General features: G+C 38.4%; 1 protein-coding gene across 7 annotated transcripts in view; it reads right to left on the bottom strand.

The window, feature by feature from the left end:
* The window catches only part of OGDHL (oxoglutarate dehydrogenase L), a 50,287-nt gene that overhangs the window by 9,923 nt on the left and 14,477 nt on the right, over positions 1 to 25,887 (bottom strand). For all 7 annotated transcript variants that reach the window (XM_064430206.1, XM_064430203.1, XM_064430205.1 and 4 more), the window contains 14 exons: positions 25,385 to 25,487; positions 22,016 to 22,131; positions 20,146 to 20,300; positions 17,399 to 17,545; positions 16,718 to 16,808; positions 16,026 to 16,205; positions 15,518 to 15,646; positions 14,967 to 15,146; positions 14,544 to 14,696; positions 13,085 to 13,187; positions 12,349 to 12,477; positions 10,188 to 10,338; positions 8,010 to 8,137; positions 1,564 to 1,742 (listed from right to left, as the gene is read on the bottom strand). In XM_064430206.1, coding sequence (XP_064286276.1) covers positions 1,564 to 1,742; positions 8,010 to 8,137; positions 10,188 to 10,338; positions 12,349 to 12,477; positions 13,085 to 13,187; positions 14,544 to 14,696; positions 14,967 to 15,146; positions 15,518 to 15,646; positions 16,026 to 16,205; positions 16,718 to 16,808; positions 17,399 to 17,545; positions 20,146 to 20,300; positions 22,016 to 22,131; positions 25,385 to 25,487 — 1,944 coding nt within the window. The remainder of the gene's footprint in view (positions 1 to 1,563; positions 1,743 to 8,009; positions 8,138 to 10,187; positions 10,339 to 12,348; positions 12,478 to 13,084; positions 13,188 to 14,543; positions 14,697 to 14,966; positions 15,147 to 15,517; positions 15,647 to 16,025; positions 16,206 to 16,717; positions 16,809 to 17,398; positions 17,546 to 20,145; positions 20,301 to 22,015; positions 22,132 to 25,384; positions 25,488 to 25,887) is intronic.

Below are 25,887 nucleotides of genomic sequence, written 5' to 3'. Positions count from 1 at the left end.
GAGCCTCAATGTTCACATCCATCTTCGGTTTCTGTGCTGACACCACCAATCAGACTGCCAGCAACTACTGCGTGGGATGGGGCAGGGTTTATCTCTACTGTGACCACCTATCCAGGGAGACCTATACTGAATCCATTAGCTACTTTCAGATGAGTCCCCAAGGAGCCATTAGGCTGCAGACTCTTTCAATCACAGCCAACTTGCCTGTGAATGCATGACCTAGAGGTGAAGGGATCCATATCCCATTAAGAATCCTTCCCCAAATCATCTTGTCCCCAACACTGTAGTTATAGAAAGACCAGTCCTCCTGTAATGAAAAGGTCCTCTGGGAAGATAAAAAGATTTCAGCAGCCTGGTGGGATTCTTAAATATTCCAAAAGCAGCTGACACTAGTAGCAAAATAAGCACGTTTCAGAAGACTTGTGCAAATCTTCTCTGCCAAGTGGCTATGGGAAAAGAAAGATTAAATGTATTCTAAGTAGCAGAGAACCAGCCCCTTAAGCTGAGTGCTTTCCTGCAGAGGACCACACCTCCTGCTGAGGGCTCATTCAGGTTGTCCCCTCAGGATACAGTTAAAAAAATTAATTTATCAAAACCCTTGTGAACAGCATCAGACCTGTTATTCTTTAAGCACAATGGATATGGAAAGCCATTCATAAGGTATGAATGCACCCCAGTGTATTAGGACAGGATCATAATTGAATGGAAATAAACTAAATTGTTTGTGAGAATAGAAATGACACAGTTTGCAGTGAAAAGGTCTAAAGCATTTATACAGATGGAGATTGCCACTGTGGCACATACTATGCTTTTTTAAATAGAAAACTAGAAACATACATGCAACAATTCATGAAGGTTAATGTCTTTGAAAAGGAGAAAATTAACCCTGCCTGACATGATGCTCATGTAATCTTAAAAAGAATTTAAAATATTTGAAGAACAATTCCACTGCTGATAGGAACTTCATGTAACTTTACACATAGGGTATGCCCACGCCCTTTCCCTCAAAGACATTGTCTTGTTCCTCCTACTAGCCACCAAAGAAAAGACAGTCAACAGCCAGTAGAAACATTTTCCTTTCTAGAAAGAGGAAGATTTGTTATTATGTCAAAATTAACTAAGGTCAATGATTTTTGAAGACGTTTTGAAGTTGTTTTATATCATTTCATAGCAAGAGAATTTAGTGCAGAGTTTACAGAGATAAACGTTATGCAAAATAAAACCAAGAAAGCACTCTCAGGACATGATTTTTTTTTTCTTGTTGTAAACTGGAAATGCAGCTTTCTGGGGAAAGAAGGCAGTGTCTTAGGGAAAGATACCAAAAAAGAGAGGAAAAAAAATGGGGGAAGTGCACATGGCACTAAGAAGGACACAAAGCTAAGAGCTCTGGAATATTTCACCAGTCAATCTATCTGAATTCTTCTCATAACACTGAGGCAGCCCCACATGCTTAACAGTGCCTTCCTCCCCTGGGATCCCCAAGCCAGCTTTGGCTTTTCCAGCTGCAGAGAAGGCAGCACAGGCAGCATTTCCCCCTGGCACGTGCCAGCCAGCAGTGCTCACCATTCCTTCCATGCCGTGGGGCAGGAGCAGGACGATCCCGTTGTGCCGGACCCACTTGGCCTGGCCGGAGCTGATGAACTGGTCTATGATACACTGAGCCGTGTTGTGGAAGTCCCCAAACTGGGCTTCCCAGCACACCAGGGCATTGGGACTCGCCATAGCGAAGCCAAGCTCAAAACCTGACAAGCAAACAAGTAGGAGAGATAGAAAATAAACAGGTTTCCTGGAAATTTTATTAATTCCTCACTAAAAATTCAAAATTTGAGCATGTACTGGATTTTTGGAGCCCCATTATTGGGGCAGTTTTCAACAGTGCTATTTCCAAGCCTGACTTCAGTCCTTCAAGCTTTTCCTCAAACACTTCAATATCATAGGTTTTTTAAGAAATTAAATCCCCGCTCTCCACTCCAACTTTAGTATAATCCTTTCCTAAGAGCTCACTACTATCTCTTCCTGTAAAAATACATTTACAGCCCAGTTAAAGAGTTATTTATTAATTTTAGTATTTCTTTCCACAGCCCTACACAACATTGTCTTTCTTTCCCCCTCTCAGACACAGATGATAAAGAAAATTACTGGTGACATCAATTTTCAGTATATAGACTATCATCCTAGTCTTCAGATCTTCCAAAAAAATTGAATATAACAGCTGCATGGCAAACACATCTGGGACTTGGATAAAAAACCCTTTCTTAGACAGGGCTAAAGACCCTTTAGGTTTCTGCTTCAGTGTTAAAATATTTGATCTTTGTTCCTATTTTCCTTTGACTCCTTGATATAGCAGAGCCTGGAGTGCTGAATGAATACCTATACTCAGGTTCTTCACCTATAGTTTGGAGTGATTATAACCAAAAAGGTTAAAGCTCTCAGTAAAAAGCAGAGCTATACAGCAGTGCTTTGGGTGTAGAGGTTCTGACAGAGGCATAACTGATTCAATACACACAGAGAATAAATATTTAATTAATAGATACATTTCATGCTCTACACAGAATATAATGATCTGGTCTCAAATACAGAACTCCAATATGAGAGTACTCTCACTGAAGCTTACCCTAGCACATCAACTAACGTTTGGGTCTTCATAGTCTACTCCTTGGTAATTCCAACCCAGTTTTTCATTTACCATCCCTATGGCAAGAAATCTGAGTCACTTGGCTTTTGGACTACTGATCTCTGAACAGTCCATCCATGTCTCCAGCAGATGCTCACAGGCCCACTAAAAGGCAACTGATGCATTGGAGGCCAAAGAAAGACTGCAAAGTCAGACAGACAACCCTTTGTCTGTGAGTGCCCATGACAGGTCATTACCAAAGAGAATGACTTCTTCTGGCCTTGCCTTGGCCTGACTGCCTGAACAGCCTTTCCTTCAGCCTTTTCTCCATCTCTGGCCTCCTGATTTTTCTAATTCCATGGTTCTTAACACAATGAAAACAAGAGAAAAATTTACACAACTCCTTCAATCATATTCCCAAAGGTATCTGAAAAATAGATTTCCCTAGATAGGCTTGAATCCCATTCTAATTTTACACAAGCATTAAGAGACCATTTCCACTGATGGGGTGACATGGTTGAGAAAATATGCAATATGTTCAAGACTTATTTGTGCATATGCTGCTCTCTGTAAGGGTGGGGTAATCTAGCTTTTAGAGAAGAATTAACTGAGGTCTTGACCACTCAAGAGTTATCAATAATCAAACAGTGCTTTTCAGAGTATGGAGCTCAGTGCATACTTAAAATTTGGTCACAGCACACATATAATTCTACTTCATGTATGAAAGATCACCCCTAAAATTCACATGGAAAAAGGAGTATAATTTCTCATTACCTATCTTGTTGACAACTTCATGCTAATCTCTACAGGGTAAAAATGTTCTAGGTGAAGCTGCATCAAAAAACATGACCTTAACACAGATACCATTTGCAAGCTTTCTGAGAGCTATAAAAATGTCTACGAAAATATATCCCAATGTAATCTATACATTCTCATTAGTATTTTGAGAAAAATATTGCTGAGACTACTATTTCATTATGTGAAATAGCATATGTGTCTGTGGTATATGCCTCTTTGGTATACCAGAACTCAATTTTCCATCAGGGAAATGGCAATGCGAGTTACTAAATTAAAACTATTCCAATCGTGATTGTAGCAGGGGAATACCTTTAACTCTTGGCAGACTAAGCAGTCTGTGAAGAATTAGTACTACCACCTTCATGGGGAGAAAATCCCTTAAGGAACGAGATCTGAACTGCTAAATTTAAAAGAAAAGTGCTGGTGGAGAGAGATCTAGACAGATGCAAGGTAAACAGCCCAGCAGAGGGTGGGGTGTTCTCTTGGAAGGGAATTGTGTGAGCACCAGAGTCAAGATCAGGGAACATGACCTGAAGTACAAAGTCTCCACTGTTCTAGAGATGGGACATCTTGAGATGGAACTGCAGGGGAGCAGGTTCCTACTCAGGCCCCTCATGAGGGCTCAACCTCAGACCAAAAAAAAAGAATTAAAAAAACCCCAAAAAACCAAAAAAACAAATTAAAACTACAGCAGAGACCTTGCAAACTTTATCGTTTGCATCTGCAGAAACAAGAACTGAACACTTCTTTTAAATCCTGTGCAAATATTGTGGGTTTAAAGGATTAACTGTTACACAGCTAAAAACAGAGAACATGTTGAAGCTGTGAGGAAATCCAAGGTAACCAGGCAGCAAAACAACTTTGAAAGAATGTCAGGTAAGGAATCTGCACACCCAAAGGGTGTTGGAGAGCAACCAGCCAACTCCAAACAGCAGGCAGCTGCTCAGGGCACAGGGAACCAGGAACCAGCACAGCAGTTTGGTAGATTTCTACACTGAGGAGACAGAGGGAAGAAAAATACACAGCACTTGATTAAAGCTACAAAGCTAATGTTTCAGTTGCTGAAGTTCATTAAGGTCCCCAGATGACAGACCTAGCACAAATGCTTGTTTCTATTAGTCCAGTGCCTGCTGTGCTCCCTCACTGTTCTTCTGCCACTCTGGCACAGAAAGAAGTGTTGTCAACCAAATTGGCAGCTTACACAGCATACTGTGCTGTGTTTTTCCCTACAGCATTTTCATGATTGTCATAAGAATGGCTGTTTTTCAATTAATGTAAGTAAGGCTACAGCCATAACTTAATTCAATATGATTTTAAAGTGACTTAAGGCATGAATGTTAACTAATGGTTAAAAGGATTATCAGTACAAGGATTCTATGTCAGAATGAAGAAAGCAAAACTCTGTCTTTGAACCTATCTTTAACAAAAATTCTAAGCACAGGGACTACAGAGGGACATGCATCCTTTCACAAACCCAAACACAGCTCAGGTTAAGGTGATGTTAATACCCATCTGGTAGCTGATGCTATTAAAGAGGGAGACTGATGCCTTCTGAGAACTCCATACAGATGCCATTGTTTACTACAGTTTGTCCTAGTTCCTAACACAATTTTTGGCAGGTATTTGTACTTGCTACCCCCAACATTAAAAATACATTGCTCTGACTGAGCACTAATACTACATATTTCATCCTAGGTGCATACTGCAAAAAAAAAAAATTACCTTAATACCTGTCTTCTTCCTTTCATCTATTGCTTAAAACTTGACTTTTTCCCTTGAAAAAAATATACTCCAAGTCCCATGGTTCACAAATTTCCTGAACTACACACTAGTTCCAAGTCTATCTTGCCTGATATTCCTTGAAAGCTCCCAGTATGGAATGCCCCAGCCCAAGATCTCTCAAAAGCAGAATTGATACTGACAAAGAACCTCACCTCTTGGATAAAGGTTCAGCACTACACAAGTCATTCTGAGGGCCATAAAGAAAGACAGGAAATACTTTCATGTATTTAAAAAATGCTGAAGAGATAGAATGGAGCATCTGTAAGTTACTTTTGTTTCTCTCCTCTATCCTAATCAGCAAATAAGTTCAGACAAACATCTTTTGCTTAAACGACTTCTCACGGCCATCACACTTCCAGATATTCAGTTTCAGTACAAGGGAAAAATTATAGCAAGGCAAGTGGATGCACAACTAAATTTATTATAATTGGGTATGACTAAAAATAGTAGACTTTGGATGTCAAACAAAATTATCAGAGATTGTTAAATACTCTAAATTATGAGAGATTGTTAAGTACTCTGATTCAATGCCCAGGTTACACCCACTCCAGAGCTTCCTGTAGGCAAAACATAAGCAGTTGTCAGAACTGCAACTGAACAAGACTGACTTTGTTTTCTAAGTGAAATCAATCTTGCTGTCATTTTAATGGAGCAGTGGCTCCCCAGGTGTTCCTAAATACCTTGACTATAACTTGGGGCAAAGCTCACACCTCTGAACAGATACCAGCTCTTGGCTTATATATCTGCTGAGGAAATAATCTATAGTTATATCATGCTGGGCTGTTTAATCCATTTTTATTTAGCTCTCCCTCACAGAAATTAAGTAAATTCTTAAAATGCTTCTGAGATGCTGCATGTTAACACCGTTATAAATAAATTCCTAACACTTTTTCACCATTTTCTCCCCTTTATATTATCTCACAACTCTCCCTACAGCCACCAAACACTTCAGTGTGCTAATTCTAAACTGCCTCTTTTAACAGAATTAGATAGTAGAAACAGCAGTTAGAGAAAATAAAGTGTTCAGGGGTTTTGGTTCTCCTGAAGAACCAATTCCATGAACTGCAAGCGTTCACTTGTTCTTCCATGTATTAAAAAGTAGACCCAGTGATGTTACCAGCCAAATAAATATAAATTCTGATAGCTCTTCTTTGACTCAGAGCCTTAACTAGAAGAGACATGTTCACACACTGCTGCTTATCCCAAAACTGTCTCTCTGTGGAGGCAATACACAAGAGTAAACATGTTGGAAAAGGTCACTAAATAAATACCAGCAAGAGAGAGAAAACTTCATTATAAAATCACTTCAACACAGAACATGGCATTTTTAGTTTAAAAAACCCCAACCCAACAAACACACAAAAAGCCACATCACTTATCAACTATTTGTACCAATTTAATCCCCTTTACTGTTAGGAAGCATCTTGGACACAAGGGATTTAAAGTTCTTGAAAATTAAAAGTTATTAAAAGTAAATATTCGTTTTGGAGAACCTGTCATCCCATCTGCTGAAGCAGAAGTGCACAGAAATGGTATTCTTGTTTTCAACATACAAACAAAACCTATTTTATCCTATTGCATGTATTCAATGAATTTTGTTAATTCAACTTTCACCTATCTTTTGCTGGGTAAGGTGGAAGGGAAATATTGAGCAGGGTGAGATTAAGAAAGAGAAAGAAAGAAAGCCCACTTGGCTAATTCCATTTTAAAGCATGGAATTGTGACAGATAGAATTGCCTTCACATCATATCAACTTCCTATTGAAGTGTTATTTTTAAAACAAAACCAGATTTCAACCATATCCAGACATTTGTCACTTCTTTTGGAATGTGAAAAACCAAATCCAGAAACCTATCACCCACTTACCCACAAGTTTTGCAGCAACACTGTAAACAGGCTCAAATTAAGAAAACCCAGAACACACTATGAGAAACAACCGGAAATTGGAAACAATCATTCTCTGAAATTAAGTTCTTGAATTTTACCTATGCCAATTATTTTTCTCCTTTTATACACATGCTTGCTTGCACTCTCCTATTTAGAGTTTACCTGTACATGTTAATGATACAAAAAAACGTGATTCTGTTCACACCAATTCTGCCACAGAGCTAACAAAAATACCTAAAAAAATCTGGTCTCCAGCCCATGCTCCAACTCTACAGTTTTATACCACTTCAATTTTAATATTATTAGCAATGGGCAATATGTGGCATTGTAAAAATTACTAAGTAACCAACTTTGAAACAAGCAGCTAACAACTACCACCTTTATCTACTACAATGTTTCAAGTTTTTCCTTCACATGATATTTTATTATCCATAGAATCAGTAATGCTTTTGATATATTATTAGATGTATTTGTTTCATGCTCCACATTCCTCTTGCCACCCTCATCATGTCAGAGTAAGGTTATCCATTCTCTGTGGCTGAAGGTAAAATAATTCACCATGATTAATGCTATCACTAAAAAGAATTTGTTTTCTTGAAATAGCACATTCAGAATAGCAGTTCAGATAAGGCCAGGATGGATTTTTTATATCTCTATGACAAAGTGTCTCTGGTTTTCTTGTCAGTTCCTCTTAAGAAAGCATCAGGTGCACATTCCAGCACTTCCAAGATCAACAATAGCAGATGGATGCTTTTAACTGAATCCCAAAACTGTACAATGTGGGGATGCCAGAACCTGAGAGGAAGAGCTTTGATACCTGTTTCATGCATGACCATTTCACAGCTCTTTTTCCCCCCACATTCTTTTCCTTGCTGAGCTCTGCTTCCTGTCTAGCAGCCCCAGCAAACCCCGGGCAATCCAGACGTACCCAGGACGCCGTACTCGGAGAGGGAGCTGTTGCACACGGTGTAGGGGGCCTGCTGCTCCCACAGGTGATTCATGGGAACACAAATTCTCTTGTCGACTTCTTGATCATGAAGCACATGGTGACGATGGCTGCAAAGAGTTGTTGTTGAAAGAGATTTATTAGCCAAGAATCATGTTGGGCTTTAACAGAGCTATTTTCAAAGCTAAAGCAGTAAAGTTGTGATCTGGAAAGCAAGCAAGCACCATGGTTATGTCTGCTACACACAACACCCTGGTCTGGTTGAAGCCATGGGAAATACAATCACATATCTAAATGTAATTGCTGCACTGTAAGGACTTTTACTGACTATCCAAGCTTCTCAAGCACTCATAGAAACTGAAAACACCTCATCGCTAGTAGAACTGGGAGACAGAGAAAAAAATGGGGAAGTTGTTGATATAAAATAGAATTATTATAGAAATTCAAAGGAACAAAATTGTTATTAAAAACATATCCTTCTGCCTTCTTCACAAATTCTAATATTTTCCTTGAAATAACTGTTGTTTGTCTTTAATGGAAAAAAATGTAATCTTCAGCAGTGAAACTTGAAGGAGCTGTATCCTCTTTCCTGCTATTTCCACTCGCACGCACCATTTACAGTTCTCTAGAACACCATTAATCAGCATTAGAATAGGGCACCAAGGAATACTACCAAAACAGAGATGACTGAAGTAATTACTGCAATCCATTAACTCTCTGAGCAGACTGAGGGAATCACAGCAATATGCCCAGCTTTACAACCACTGCCAGCAGGCCAGTTATTGTACTGATAACAATACTGTGTGTTGTAGAGCTGCCAGCACTGAAGACTGAATCTTTTTGCACTTCCCTTTTGCTATAATGAATGCTAGCAAAAGAGCTCTGAAATTTGTCTAGAACTCAACAATGTCAAGCTAGAAAAAGATTAAACCTTTGAAAAGCAGCATGGGGTTGGAAGTAGAGAGAAAGGGGGAAACTCATACACCAGGCAGCTGTTTGGCAGAAATCATTTTTGCCACTGTAATTTTGATTTTGTCATTAAGCCAATGACAGAAGACCTGGCTGTTAAGCTTCTTGAGTACAAAGTTTTGAGTTTCCCTAGCAAAAGGTGATTAAGATGAGCATAGACAGCCAGCCAGAAATTTACAGACATACAATCTGCACATGTGCAATTGTCAGATTTACTGACATCAAACCAGTACAGAATCAAGGCTGTTCCCCCTTTCCTCTGTCTCAAGAGTTTGACTCCAAGAGGAAAAGGGGTCTGGTGCCTCTGTCAGCAGCTTTATCTAGCTTCTATCAATTGACAGAGTTGAGGACTGAAACAGGAAGAAAAGAAGTCATCACATGGAATATTGAAAGAAAGAACTATTTTCTAGATATCACTTTAGAAACTCCAAAATAGTGAAAGCACCCCATTGTGTTGTTTTATTATGGCAACACAGTATATTCAATGCTTCCCAAATTCTAGCCAATGCTATGCCAGAGAAGATGGGCACCAAAATTTATCTCTCTCTTCTGCAAGCATTCACAATAAAGCACTGTGCAGCATTCATCCCAGGAATTGGCATCACATCAAAGGTTTCAAGTAAATACATCATTAACATTTTACCCTGCAGAGAATCAGATAAGGCAGCAAACTGTACATATTTTACCAAGTTATGAGATCCTGCCTTCATACACACCCCATAGGCGTTAAAATTCTCAGTACAAAGGACCTTAATTCATCTTAAAAGCCTCACCAAGTGGCAACATGGTTGTTCATAGGGTACACAAGTCCAAGCAGCCACTACTGGAATTTAAGAGACTCAGGATGTGCTGCAGCAAGTATCCTCTCTTACTTCCCAGCAATTAGATGGAATGCAACTGTATTTCTTGTTAGAAAGCAGGGGGAAAGATACCTTTCTGCTTTTCAGCAAGAGAAGGTACAAAGTGTCTAAAAATGTTTGTTCTGGCTTAAATATGCTGCTTACAGATACACGAGAAATTTTATTATTAATGACTGCAAGAACCTATAACATTCAGATTCATGCTGAAGAAAGAGCCCCAACTTCCCCCTCCCTGCAGAAGACCTTATTTTTTAAACAAATGCCAAGTTGTTTCTTTAAGTGTGGGACTTCAATAGTTTTAACATCATTTAACAGTTATCTCAGTACTGACCTGAAAGTACCTCTCTCCACATCCTGCCCACTTAGTCGGACGTGGATCCCTTCCTTGAGAACAGAGCCAAAAGCCATGTACTCTGCTAGGGCCCAGTCAACGAGCCTGTTCTGGGTCATTTCCGAGCGGGCTTTCAAAATCCGGGAGAGCCCTACACAGGAATAAAGATCAGAAATTAATGGCTCTATGCAGAGAAATTCTCTGTTCACATTGCTTTCACCATTCTCCTTCCTCATTGCCTAGACTAAACAGAGATACCAAATCAGGTCTACAAACTGTTTTTCTAGAACTGAACTGCTGGCAAAATTAAACAACTTGCTTCCTGAGCAAACAGTTGTGTAGTGTTCATACCTTCTGTTTGAAGAAGTAAGGCTGACTGTGTCAGAAACTACTGAGGACAATTAAAAAGAACAATAGCAAATTTCTTCTTTCTCAAGATTTATTTTCATATCTCTAACACCAAGTACTGTTTTATAACAGACTGAAAATAGAAATTTGGTTTCTGAATTTTTGTCGTCCTTCCTTTCCTCCTTTTTTCTTGGCATTAGTCTTATTGCACCTCTGGAGATGTTATACAGTGAAACAGGATGGATTGCTCAATACTATGAATATCATATAAATAGAAAAACTGTAGCAGCTGCCAATGGATTTTCAGTTGGCAGCAAATGGCTGACTTTTCAGTGAAGATTTTATAACCTCTTGAGCCAAAACACAAGGTACAACACTGACTTTCAACACAACAACACTGTCACTTTCAAAGGGAACAAAACTTCACAGCTGCACACACGTGCTTCCAGCTTTGAGGCCACAAGTCTCTTGTATTCACTGTCAATTGACAGCATCTTATTTTCACATCTGCACTGATGATTTTGGTAAGCTGTCCCATATGCTATTTTCCCATATTTCCCTTTCCTTTCCACAATTTTACAGAAAAACACCCCACTTTCTTTCCACATAAAACTCTCATTGAAATTGCCTCATTTTAAGTTTAATAAAATCTTGAAAGTTTTCCCTTTAGAATATACTAAACATTTGATAAAATATAATCTCACCGTTGTTTTTTGCAAGACTATATGACAATAAGCTTTTTCTTTCTAGTGAAAGGACAAAGTACTTCAAATTTCTGTTTCTCCACAAATTCTCTCTCACAGCCTTTTAAACTGCACAAAAGAATCTAGCATACCATAACTGTTTTGAACCATACATCTACCTTATATACTGGCAAGTGTTCCCTAGCGTCAATGGTTAATCAGCTTACTAACAAGAGACAAATTTACCTTTTTAAATAGAATATCTAATACTAAATTTCATTGGGCAACTACAATTTTTAATTTATCAGTGTCACAACAAAGTGCACAAATGTGTAGAAGAGTTAAATTTATCCATTAATTGTATCTGCTCAACAAGCCTGTAATTAATAACTGGGAATGCCCCACTATTATTACTTGTGTTTTATTTCCCAAAGGAACAGAAACACATAGAATATTTACAGAAGAATAACTTTATTCTTTGATGGATGACTCCAGAGAGGATTAGCTTTCTCTGTTTAAAGATTTTAAAAAGAAAGAAATCTCTTTATTCCTTATCCTTAGTATGTATCCTACAAATCAACAAAAGAAAAAAGATCCCTAAAGAAAGGGTCTCCATGTTTCTCCATGGAATGAGCAGGTTATTGTTCCCAATAGTTGCTAGATTTCAGCCTGCCCATAAAATAAAACTATCTCAGAACTCTGATACAGTGTTGGGGCTCCCCAGTGACAGAGGCATTTAGTGTAATAGATGCCAAAGTGAGGACTGAATCTTTTCAGAACAAAAGCTAAGACTTTTTTTGGGGGAAAAAAAAAGCAAGCATTCTTCATTGAAGAATGAATGAAAGAAGTCATTAACTTAAGGTTGCAAAGAGACTTCTGCCTCCCTCAGAGGAAAATCTATTTCAATGAGGTATGAAACAGAAGTGGTACGATACTGAAAGAATATTATGCCGAGAACAAGCAGCAGGAACCTAAATGTCACATTCTCCTCACCCATGGAATAGAAGAGTCAAAGTAAAAAAAGTCACAGGCATTTTTCTCTTTGAGAAATGGCCCAAGAATAACTCCTGTGCAGAAATACAAAAATGTAGCAGGACACAAGCTAGGAGGAGACAAAGCCTTCAGCTGACCTGAATGTATTTTGAAGTCTTCAACGGGCACTGAGCTGGCGACGTTGCCGATGTGAGTGAGCAGCTCCTCCGAAATGCCCGTCGGGGGACACGACATGCTCTTGGGCTCTCCATCCGCGTTAAAGAAGCCTGCAAGGACAAGGCTTGTGAGATGTTCAGGGACTCTTCAGGAGATGTGTATATTACCTGTCATTTATTCAACAACTCAAGTGACATGCTAAGCAGCAGACTGAGCCCAATTCTTCCCCTTTTGCTGGGAAACAATTTTGATTGTCTGCATGACAACAGGAGCTGATCTCACAGGCACACAATGATCTATTTTGTTTCTGCTTTCACTCCCTGTGAAGTCCAGCTATGTGGGCAGAGGCTGCCAATAAAAGGCATATGGCACCTCAATCCCTCAAATAAAAATAAATAAATGAATAAATAACATGAGACATACTCCTTTCTTCCTGACAGCCCAGACAGTTTACAGTACAGGAAAACCACTTCTCTGCTAAACTGGAAAATGGCTTTTTCAAAGTCACAGCTTACTTTGCACATTTTTTAACAAAAGCATTTACTTCATGTTGATCTGGCAGAATGCCATATTTACTATGAACAGGGGCAAATCAAAGGTCACATATTCCATTTTAAAGGAATGTTGTCTGATAAAATCTATTTAAATCCTAGATTTTGGACTCAAAATAAAAACACATTCAGGTAACATTAAAATAAGTGAAAGGACACTCCTTACCAGGCCAAGGTGAATCCAGCCAGTGCTTTATATGAAGGATCTTCTTATCCTTAGATCTAGTATATGCTTCTTCACATATTCTGTCATACTTTGCAATTTCTTCCTGTAGAACAAAAAGGTTTTAAAATGAATAAATATAACACCCTCATATCTTACAGATGACACCTCTCATTCAGCATGACAATACCAGTTATTTAACTCCATGAGAAAATTTAGTTACAATAATACAAATAAATAAAATTAACTTCATCTAGGATCAAACTGCCTTCTAGAAACATGCTTACACACAACTCTAAATAAATAATTTCATTGGACAGGTGTTAGAGAGGAATGCACCAAGAGATGAAGCTGCAAGCATTGCTCTAGAATGAGACAAAAGTGAAATACCAAATATAATTTACAGTTATACTTCCAAGATCAAAATCATCCAGCTGTCATACTCCTGGCTATGAAAGCCACTAAAGTTTGGAAAAGAAGTTTCCAAAAAATTAGTCTGTCTGGGAGAGTTGAGCAAAGAACCTGCTGGCCACACCTCCCAATGGCAACAGAGAATGCCATATTCCATAGAGGGAGAACACCTCTGCAATATCTGTGTTTCACGCCAGAATCACACTGCAGTTATTGAGGTAGCTAATCTTTGAAGGAATTAACAGCAATGTTGAGCTCAGTCTATGCAGCCAAACATCCATCCAGGATTCTAGATCCAGTCACCAAATCCCACAGTGCCTCTACTAGCACACTCTTTCAATAAATGATTCAGGAAAGCTACTTCTGTGTGAGCTGTGATACTTCTTACAGATCACAGACTGCACCTACCCAAACTGCTTATTTCTTGATCTGCAATACCATGTCACTACACCTTCTCAGAAGGTCCTTGAAGGTTTCAAGGTTCCTCAGAAGGTTTCATCTGCACTCTAAACACCCATTCTCAAAAATATTAAGGTAAAGACCTAGCCTGTTTAATACAGACACCAGACTCTACACTTCACCATTCTAGAATACTTCAAATGATCTCTGAACTTGGTTGAATTCTTGAAAGAAAACTAAAAAGTTACATTGATTCTATTTCATCATTACTGGACAAAAGCCTGCCAAGGTTATCAATACAAAGCTATCAACAGGAGTGTTCAAATACTGTCTTGCTGCTGAATCAAGGTTCTAGAGATGAAGAACAGCTGACAAATGCTTCTATTTTCCAATGTTCTCATTTAATCACCTTCTCCCTCAGAACTGAAGCAATTTTTTATGAGCAATATATTTTAATTACTTCAGAGCACTTCCAGTCCTTTTGTTACAACAATAGTACTTTACATGAAAATCCAAGCCAAATGGAACCACAAATGGTCAAAGGGTAAAGACTTATCACAGTAAGGAAGTTTTCAAGCAGGCAGCATACAGTGATTGTTAGGTCTTTCTCCTTACATCTCCTTAGATTCCCTATAACTCTGCTGGCATGTACCTCAAACTCCTGCAGTGTCACAGTGCCATCTGCAATCAGTTTGTCAGCATATTTCTTCAGCACTGGCACCTGCTTATGGATCTGCTTGTACATCAGAGGCTGGGTGAACATGGGCTCATCCATTTCATTGTGCCCTCTCCTACGGTAACAAACCTACAAAGGGAAAGATTGCTTCTGTTGATAAGAAAAAAAGTAAAATAGAATATTTTCATTTCATAATTTTACAGAGATTTTAAGAGGTTTATTGTTTAAAAAACATGCATGGCTTCTTGTTGCCTGTTTGTTCCCTGTTTTTTTTTTAAATGAGGAAACTAAAGGCCTTTAAAATCAAATGTGTTTCTTGACTGGACCTTCTAAGCCACAAAAAAAACAAAGAGTAGTATACAATGCACGGAATGAAAAGTAAAGAAAACCAAGACCTACCAAGTCAACGACCACATCCTTATTGAAAGTGTTCCGCCACTCAGCAGCTACGCTGCACACGTACATCACCGCCTCAGGGTCATCGGCATTCACGTGGAAAATGGGAGCATTGACCACACGAGCAACATCCGTGGGATATGGAGACGAACGGGCCATACGGGGGTCGGTGGTGAAGCCAATCTAAAAATTCCAGAAACTTCCATTACAACAATTTGGGCACCTCCTGCTACTCTGTTTTGAAGTTTGCATTTAATAGCCATTCACAAAGCAACAGCATCAGCTTTTCATTTTGGCCAGCTAGCTTCTTTTTGCTCCCTTAAAACCAAAGCAAGTCTAATCCAATTAAGTACTACAAATTGAATGGAATACATGCAGGTGATAAAATATTATCCACTCAAGAGCTGCTACATACTAGGATCATTTTCAGAAGCACCTCAACCATTCTAATATCCAGAGTGGGGAAAGGAACCCAGTTAATAAGAAACAATAAAAAGAGATAGATGGGCAAATATTCAGCAGAGGAGTTGATTGCAAAAGGCTGTACTTGTTACCTGGTTGTTGACCACAACATGAATAGTGCCATTTGTGGTGTAGGACGGGAGGTCACTAAGATGAAATGTCTCATAAACCACTCCTTGTCCTGCAAAGGCAGCATCCCCGTGTAATAATATGGACATAACCTAAGAGGGAGAATTGTACACACACACACACATATATATTAGAAAGGAAAACTGTAATTTGAGCTTCTCAGCAGGATTTCTTGGCTCCATATTTTTGCAGTGCTTATAGAATAAAACAGCAATTTTATAATAAAATATAAATTTCTCAGCATTCTGCTGCCTTTTCTCAGTTTGCAAAGGAAATAAAGCTTTAAGCCTACTCTCCAAAGTTACCCTTGAGGTCTCCTGTCAGAAAGCTTACCTCGTTCAACAGGTGACATACCCCTTTTGAAGGAGGAAAAGTGGAAGTTTCTGTGATATGAAACTACTGGCAAACTATTTTTATTGGAAATACCATGAAAAACTAGCATTAAAAGTTACTATATTAAACAATCTTTACCTTTTTCCCTGCTGTATCTCCTCGATAAAACTGTTCAGCTTTAGTTTTGCCTTGCACAACAGGATCAACTGCTTCCAAGTGAGAAGGGTTAGCCATCAGGGACAGAGTGATTTTCTTGTTTGTTTTTCGGTTGATCCTCTCATGGTACATTCCCAAGTGGTATTTTACATCCCCAGATCCCTAACAAGAAAGAAGTAATCACAATTCAGGAATGTCATTCAGACCTGCTCCATCTGATTCACTAGGCCCAAAATTTGTGCTTCAGCCTGAAAACTGTATCTGAAAACTGCATAACCAGATCACCAGAACATCAGTGTGCACTATGGGTTTGACACCATAATTTCAAACTAGGACACTGTTCCAATTGTATTATCTTACTGTTGTCATCAAATATTAGATAAATACTTACAGCATGTTAATATTCTGCTCATTCATATAAAACAAAAAGATGCTTACAGGTTATGAACTCTGTCAAATGGAACTTATTTATCAACAGTCACTCCTGAGAGACCATCTGCATGTTAGAAGTATATTATAATTTTTTAAGAAATTTCACCAAATCATGTTCCTCAAACTAGAAAAGAAGGCATTGCAGCTGATAATGTTGTTTTCATAGTAAACATAATCAAAACAACTGAAAACTATCTTGAATGTTGATCTCTCCATACAGATCTAATGAAAAAGCATCTTACCTCATCAGCTGCTTCAAGTTTGGGATCAAACTGACAGAAGATCTGCTCCAGCTCTTTTCTGATTACGTTAGCCAACACATTCAGCCGACCTCTAAGACAATTCCAAACAGAGTTATATCTCAAACATGGTACTAACAAAGTCAACAGTATAAAACTTACAAAATCTGTAAACCTCCCTGTAAGAAATTTGCAAATGTTCTCTTCAAACTTTTGAGCCTGAAACCCTTGATTCAACCCTTATTGCCATTACGAAGTTCCGCCAATGCATTCCCTCAGACATTTTAGAACACTGTTATCCAAGTGAATTTTGTAGCTATCTAGCAGTCTTCAAATAACCACATTATAAATTAGTTAAGGCAGACTGCAAAAGTAAGTTCAAAACTACCTTACCAAGTTTTCCCAGTTCTAGAGACTATGCAGTGGCAGAGATAGCATGGCTGCTGCCACATTTGCTTGCAGCTTCAAAGTACACTGAGGAAAGTTTCTCTGTCATTTACTTGTGAAACCTGTAGCCTCTTACTGACAGGCATTTGCTACAGTTCTGTGTTCCCATTACTTGCTATGACTGACTCTTCCTACCTCAGCTTCTCTAATATCAACTTTTTAAATAAATTTCTAGAACTCAAAATAATTCTCCCAACACAGTAAGCCCATTTGCTGGGGCATTTCCATTGGCATTACCTATGAGGCATTCCCATTATAACATATTCAATTCCCATTTCACTGGATTTATCAATGATGGTCTTAAGTGCAGGAATCATTACTTCACATCCTTCCAAACCAAATCTCTTTTCAGAAGACCACTTGCGAGCAAGGAAGTCTTCAAATCTTTGCCAAAAAGAAAAAAAAACAAGAGAAATTATTTGTACTAAGGTAACGTAGCAAATAGAAATTGTTTACCGTCTTACAGCAAAAAGTTACATTAAACTGTTTTAAAACATCCATGAATGCAAGTTACACATCTCTGGAATTCAGTCACACGTGGGGAGGGAAACACAGGAGAGAATTCAGTCTTCTCTCTCTCCCATATGAAAACTATTTGCTAGGACTTTGAAACCATTAAGGGTTGCTACCTCAGAAAAAATTCACTTCTCAAGTTAAACTCTGTTCTCATGTACACAAATCTGACCACTGGGAAGGCAGAGTGACAGTAAAGAAGTTTGTTTTAGGAATTGAAGAAAACAGAGAACCTATATTTTCTAATACTTGTAACAAAACCAGAGTAGAAAACACACCTATTTCATAGGTCTCATTCAACAGCAAGGCTCCTCACACTGTGTGATGTAACACTTAGGAATGGGCCAAGAAGCAGGACACTGGTATCCCTGCCTCACTTCAGCAGCAGAATGATGTCAATCCGTGACAGCTCTAAGCTCTTTCATTCTTTAATGCATTTGGGCCAGAGGCAATGTGAGTGGTTAAAAAGTACCTTTTAACAAGCATTGAAAGGATTATACATTGTAAAGCTTGGAGAGAGGAAAGGCAAAGAAAATACATCTTCATGAAAGTAACTGTATTGGTTACATCATCTGTGCAGCGCCTCGCCTCACAACGCTGCCATAACCCATTAATACTCAGCTTATTCCTCACTTAGAATCCTGACATTTACCTCTTCAGACTGAAGTCCTAAAGGCAGTGATATGAATTGTTGCCAAAATCTCTCCTAGCTCACCCATCAATACCTTACAATCAATCCAGCCATCTAAGCAAGAAGCCAGACCCTCAACTGAGCCATTCTGCCAGAATTCCTGAGGGAAGTCTGTGGGGCTATGCCAGTTTCTATACAAAGGGAAAGCAGTGTGCCATGCGAACAGCAGGCCCCACAGGGCAAAAGCAAGCAGTGCACACTGATTTCTTCCTCTTTGCAGCAGCAAGTTCAGCCAGTACTGGACAAGCAGCAAGTTCATCCCTTGAGGCAAAGTGCCACTAAGTGTGTGGAGCTAGAGTATTTCACAGTCACACCTTGCCAGTCCCCCACATGCCCCTGGGGGTCACAGAGCCTCTGCCACTGCATGCATTCAGTACCCGGTGAGGAAAAAAATCTGGTGAAAACTGGTGGCTCCTAGAAGGGATTAATCTGGAAGTGCTTGACCCTGCCCAGATCAGGCTCCACATCAGGGTTTAACACGTTTACTAACACATTACAAAGTAGCTCAGAAATATACAATGAGTATTTTACATAAGGAGAAGTTTGGGAAAATGATCCTTTGTTCAACAATCTATCAGTGAAAATCACAAGGGAAGAGAAATCCAACTTTAAAATTCCGTTTCAAGTACCTGAACTCTGTAGTTCTTGGAATTAACATTTTTAAAAACAGTCTTGAGCGAAACAATGAAAACCTGTTTTACAAAGCCACAAATGTCAAGAGGACAAACAGTTTTCCACAAAACCAGGCTTTTTTTCCTAAGTAATTTTTAAACAATAAAATAAAAAAGCACTCTAAAGATTGCTGAATAGAAATTTTTGTAAAACTTTTTTCTTCCCCATTCAGCAGACAATTAATTTGGCAGAAGATGAACATTAGGCTTCTTCATGCCACTAGAAACCCCAGATCTTTCCACAGCTTAGGCAGGAATAAAAGCACAAATTCTTGTCTTAGGATAAATGGAGATGGTTCATACTCAGTGCCTGTTAAACAAACTCAAGTGTAATATTCACTTGACCAGTAAGTGTAATTTTTATTGCTGTTTAAAAGAAACTTTTAATGAGACATTATAACACTGGCAAACATATCTTTTGACACCTCCAATGAGCACTTTATTTTTAGATGTTTGAACAGAGAATCTTAACCAAAAAGTGTGCCTTTCCAAATATCTGACTCCTGGAGTTTAACCAAGGACATACACACTGTTTCAGATTGTAGGGACTAAAATAAATCTTGTGTCTGAGAAGCCTTGTTCCAGGGGTAAGAGGATAATACATTCTCTGGGATCACAGTACTTCTACACAGCCACGATGGGAGCAGTCAATAAGCTATTTCCAAATGTGCTTTCTTTTATTGTAGATACTAAAACTGCTGCTGCCAGGTCATGCAACAGCACACCACATCTTGGCACATCTCAAAATGAAAAGGGCAGAAAGGACTTGAAATCACACATCAACATTGTTCTCACACTTATACAATCTTTAACACAAATATATTACTAGAGTGTTGAGACAACTTTTTCCTAGTTTACCTGTGCAAGCCAATGAAAACACTGCCAGGCACGCCACTAAATGCCTTTTAAGAGAACAGAATACTGAGTCACAACACAGACCCTGACAGATTGCTCACAGCACACACTCCTTTGAGAAGGCAGCCAGGTTAAGTACACCCACCACACTCCAGACTGCAGTGAGACTGTTCCCCCACATCAGCAGCTTCCAGGCCCCAGCTGCCAGGCAGCAGGCACAGAGCAGTGGCCCAGCCCAGCCCAGCCCAGCGTACCTCATGGAGCGCACCAGCCTTGCCAGCAAAGTCCTTTTATCCTCATTGGTGAACTTCATAATTCCCGGTGTCTCAAACTTCTGACGGATCCACTGGCACTGCTCCACATCGTTGATGAACATGAACTCCAGGCCAATGTGTTGGCAGTAGGTGTGCTAGCAAGTGAAAACACCAACAGAGAAGCTTTAGGAGCTAGTAGGCCACAAAGAAACCGATATATTTTTAAATTATGTCCTCTGTTACTCTCCTGAAAGCTATTCCTCTTCCACAATATCTCCCCCAAAGTAATTCTATAAATGAATAAATTGTTTTACTGACTCTAGTTTTGTATCACAAAGCTTTCTCTACAAAGCAACATTTCAAAATGTTTAAACTGGAAGATTCTCATCTCATGCTACACTCAAAGTAGGCCAACAAACCTGCATTACACTGACTGGCACATTTCACCTAACTCAGTGCTTTTCTTACAGGCATGGTAGACTCTTCTTTAGATGCACTAGCAAAGATTTCAAGTAATTTATAAACATTTGTGTACTTTATCACATCTTTTGTAAATGTAACCTTAAAGCAATAAAGACAGTGAGAAGACAGCTATGAAGTCTAATGCAAATTATCTGATAACTGTCAAGTTTCAGAAACCTGGAAATGTGAAAAAAGATTCAAGTAGCTGAGAACAGAGAAAGGACAGTGACAAATGCAAAGACACAGAAGTAATTTTATCTCCTTGTTCATTTTTTAAATTTTATTTTTCTTACTTTAAAAAGACTATTTCATTAGAAAAAATATTTCAAAGTACAAGTCAACAGAAATAAGACCTACTGTGAGTTTAAGACAAAACTACTCTCAACATAGTTGTTTTCTCTACTGCCTTTAAGGAGTTGAATGTTAACCTCTATTTAAAAAAAAAATCCAAAGCTCTAGGGACAAGAGGAAATAAGAGGGTTATTTCTCCTTAACACAAATCAGTTCCTTAAGGCTTTTATATTTTGCAATTGATTTTGTCCTTTTATTTGCACATTACAATTTTAAGGATTATTGCTACACAGATAAGTTAGAAGTGCAAAATCAAACAAAAAAAAAAAAGCCCAACCAAATATAGAGCTCAAATGCACAACAAAGATAATGTGGTTTAACAATTTACCATGCCTCAGCTAAGCCAACATAAAAGTCAAGCAACTGGGAATACCCAACAATGACTCACTTGGCAGTCTACAAATTCATTACCATTCCTATTTGCTGCTTTGCTATTTGGAGCTCGCCTCTAATTACATTTATTCCTTCAAATTAGTTTTTCTTTGAATTATTTTAGCTTTGATGACTTCCTGTGGCATAAACCATGTCACCTGTCAGATAATGAAACTCTAGAAAAAAGAGCAGGGATGGAAAACAAGCACCATCACAGTCTACAAGCTACAGCTGGGCTTTCACGAATTTGGTACCCAGCTTTCATATTTTTCCTCAAGTAAAGGTCTCAGTAGAGCTGGGGATCTGAAAGCAACCCCTGAATGTCCTGAACACTGTGTGCACAGGTGTTTTATCTGTGCTACAACACTTACAAGACAATTTCTAAAGGCTCTTCTCCTTTTAAACAGTATCAGCTCTTTCCAGATCAAGGGCTGGAATTAATATTTTACCATATTCACCTCTTTTATACTCATCCTTAATCTATGTATTTCCAACATCCAGCTAATTGCATCAGTGATGATGCAACCTCTAGAAATAGTACAAAGGTTATTTTAATGTTGTTGGAATCCCTTACATGGTCTATTAACAACTGGCAAATGATAAGGGGGTTTTGTGACTGACACCTGGAAAAAGTGCACTTTGGTCTGAATAAAAACAGTCCCAAATGAAAACATGTCCCACTGACCTCCAGGCGTCTGATGATCTCCCGCAAAGACAGACTGTTCTCATTTCCTCCTATGAAGGTGGTTGTTGGCAGCTGAAAGACTTTGTCCAAATCTGATTCATGCAAACCATAAAACCCTACAACAGGTACGTTATTGATTTGCAAAGCAGAACAGGAGACAAAAAGGAAACGAGCATTGTTTTTCAAGCCATGGTAATTATATTTAATAAGGCAGTATTAAGAAAGAAGATACCAGATTAAAAATTGAAAGTGTGAATATTCTGAAGGTATCCATTAGTAAAATGGGCTTTAGCCTGGATTTTAAAGAGTGTCTGAATTAAATAGTCATTACTTGATTATTTCTTAAATACTCAAATGAAACAGCTGGAATTAGAATCATTCTAGCCTTCTTTATATTTTACCATATCATCATCAATTTTCCTTCTACTTCTTACAGCTCTCTGTTTAATAAAATAACTGGCTATCATGAGCAACAAACACAAAAAGAATCCCTTCTCACCAACAGAACCAGCTGGTTGGAAGTATTTTACATTAATAGACAGACCAAGAGAATGCACAACAGGTTCAATAAAATAGTGTACAAGCACTCTGGAGAACTTTCAAGGTATTTCTATTCACTCTGTCTTTTTAGGGAAATTAGTTTGAAATAGCCATGTAGTAATCTGCACAGTTCTAGTTCCCAGGCAGTGATCCCTTATAAAATACAGACTTCCACACCCCCACTATCTAAAACTTGTTTAACCACATTGACCCATCTTGATTTGGACACATCTAAAGTTGCTCTGGCTGAGAATATTATTTAAGAAAATATTTAACCTAACTATTATGCAGTTTCAAAAGCTAAAACACTCAACAGACAAGACTGAAAGCCTGGTATCAATGCAAGTTAAAGGCCTTGTATAATAGAAGGTTAACTTAGACCTGTTTAATAAAGGAAAACAGTTCCTTATAATTGTAAGAAGCAAAGGTACAATACTTATAATACACATCACCCACAGTTATAGAACCTTATATATACATTAAAACTACATATATTCCTACATATATTCCTGTAAAAATATTTGAAAAATTGAAACCACCTTATTCATTTTTAATTTTGAACACTTTATCTTGGTTCCAGATAAGCTGCAGACATCCACTTTAACACTGATAAAACAGCATGCGCATAACTCTTAAATCAATAAAGTGCTTAAATGGTAAGTGACTTTTGTGAAGATGAAAGCAACACAGCAAATTAAGGATGAAATAATAACAGCATGTAAGAGTTTAAGACAGGCCATAGGACTGCATTGCTACCACTTTTACTATACAGCACTGTCAGTAAATAACAGATTTTTGCTTTAAAAATAAAAAATTGCAGAATGGTAATTTTGGTTTTAATAAAAATTCTAATAATATATGTAATTTTCAAACCTGGAGTGGCCAAAAAAAGCATAGGTACCATTACTTCTCCTTTGTGGTACTGTAACAGGTTTTTTCCCAGCAGGAGGGGAGAGTGACACGGGATGACAGAGCCTTTAGTGTTGTTTGAAACAAAGCAGTGCATTTATTTCTTTGCTTTTGCTGACTTTCCCTCAGACTTCAAAGGCTCTTGATGTCCTCTCATGCATAAAGCAGAACACGTACAGGAGAGATTTGGGCACACACAGAACATCTGTGCTTTGTACCACAGCACCACATATTTACTGAAGCATCCCCTCGTGCTTAAAGAGATACACCCTTACTGAAATCCTGCAAGCAATTCTATACTGGGACTCCAGCAGTAAGTACACCTGTAACCACCTGCATTTCCAGAAGCAACTCTCAGAAGAAATTTCCTACCACAAGGTTTCTCAAAAAAAAACCAAAAACACCCATAAGATGGGACAAAGAAAAGGCACAGAAAAATCAAATATGAAAATACTTTGTCCTGCCAAAGACCTTTCAAAGATTTCCTGCCTGGAACATTCAAGGACAGGATTTGAGATATTCCTCTGTTTTAGCTGCACCAAGACTGGGTTGGAAATTTTGCTTCCCCTCACAAACTGAAATCTCCTCAGTTACACTCTCAAACACATCTCCCCCTCTCATTCAGAGGTCTGGCATATTTTTCCTATGGGCATGAGGGCTTCAGTGGATGCCTTCTGATCAGTCACAACACCCTGTACTAAATTATCTGTAGAGTGTAAAGAAATGTGTACTGACATGCTAGTAGTCACCCATGCTCCAAATTAATTATATTTGCTCAGTAAATGTCTCATGTGTTTTCTAGTAGGTACTTTTCTTTAATTAAAGCTGACAAACTTCAGAGAGAAGACCCAATTTGTGTAAGCACCCCTCTAATCTTAGGCATCCACTTCCTTTATATTATCAGAACTGCTTCTTTCCCTACACCAGAAATAGAAAACAGAGCAGCAAAGAGTAGATATGCTTATAGTAAAATAAGGCAGAGAGTGTTTTATTTACTTCCTGCACTATGTTTTATGTCTGATCGAAAAAGCTTCCCTACACATTAAAGAAAAATTGATTCTGTGTCTTCATCATGAGAAAACCACATTTTAAACTAACCAGGTAGATTGAAGAGCAGAAAAAAAATCAATCAGGTGTTTTTTTATTCAAGTAGAGAGAGGCAAAGAAATTGATCAGTGCCAATTTCTCAGACACAAGCCCTCCTAACAATGAGAACAACCTTTGCAAAAGCAGATCCTAGTTCACTACACTCTTTTAGCAGTAAACTGAAGTTTATAATAGAAGATATAATCAGCCTTGGATTATATCCACAGGTAAAGAATTCTATGCTTTCCACATTTTCTTCTGTTAACTTCAAAGAGACTTCTTCAAGATATACATCAGGAATAAGTATCAGACATTAGATTCCAAATTTGGTATGAAATTTACCCTAAGTTCCTCTGTCCAGTGCTTTCTTTACTGCTTGGCTTCCCTACTGACTACCCTTCAGATGTCCCCAGTTCTAACAAGTATGAACTGTAATTCTATAACAGTAATTTAGACCATCAGAATGTACTGATTAGTATTCATTTCTGGTGTGGTTCAAAAATAAATAGGGGGGTTTATAACATTTATAACAATCATTCATCAGAAGATGAATTCACAGGAACCTCACCAGTGACCTCAGAGTAGAAACTCCTTCATTCTGAAATTTCAGCCTCCTTACAGATGCTCAAAGGCTCTATGTCATGATATCAGCAAGCAGAAAAGCATCCCTGAAATGTGGCATCCCTGTCCCTAGAAGGGAGTTGGAGCTACGTGATCTTTAAGGTTTCTTGCAACCCAAGCCTTTCTATGAATCTGTGCAATGACTTATTAAATCACCTCAGTCCAGGGATACAGAAATGAGCATTTCAATAAGAAGGCACACAGCTTACACACCAAGTTTGTCGATGGTGGTGATAAGGTCGGATGGAATAAACGAATCCAAATCTGCATCCAGAATTCCAAGGGGATCTAGCTGAGCCACATGATGGCCACGGATCTGAAAAAGGAGGAAAGCAGAGCAAAATGAAATCACACTAAAAGTCAGACAAAGGGGAAAAGTTAGTGATATCTCTCCATAATATCAGCCATTAAGCTGAACAAGCAAACACCACTAATGTGATGACAGGGTTACATACTCCCAAGTTTTCCCATAAGAACAAAAAATAAGCATTATATCACTGAATACATATATACCTCTATCAAAAATTACACATTACAACATCTTCATTATGTCTGACACACAATTTAACTGGGATTACACTGCAGTTTTAGTGAAGAAGGCTACTACAAAGTACATTCCCAGTCTCTGGGTCAAATTAAGATGAGTCAGTTCAGTAATTTTTTAATTTTTGCCTGAATTCTTTCTGCACCTGCATTATATTAAAATACAGAATTTC

This window comes from Passer domesticus, chromosome 8 (assembly GCF_036417665.1).
Source record: "Passer domesticus isolate bPasDom1 chromosome 8, bPasDom1.hap1, whole genome shotgun sequence".
Taxonomy (NCBI): Eukaryota; Metazoa; Chordata; class Aves; order Passeriformes; family Passeridae; genus Passer; species Passer domesticus.
The sequence above is the reverse complement of the archived record's forward strand: the minus strand, read 5'-3'. Positions and strand labels throughout refer to the sequence as shown.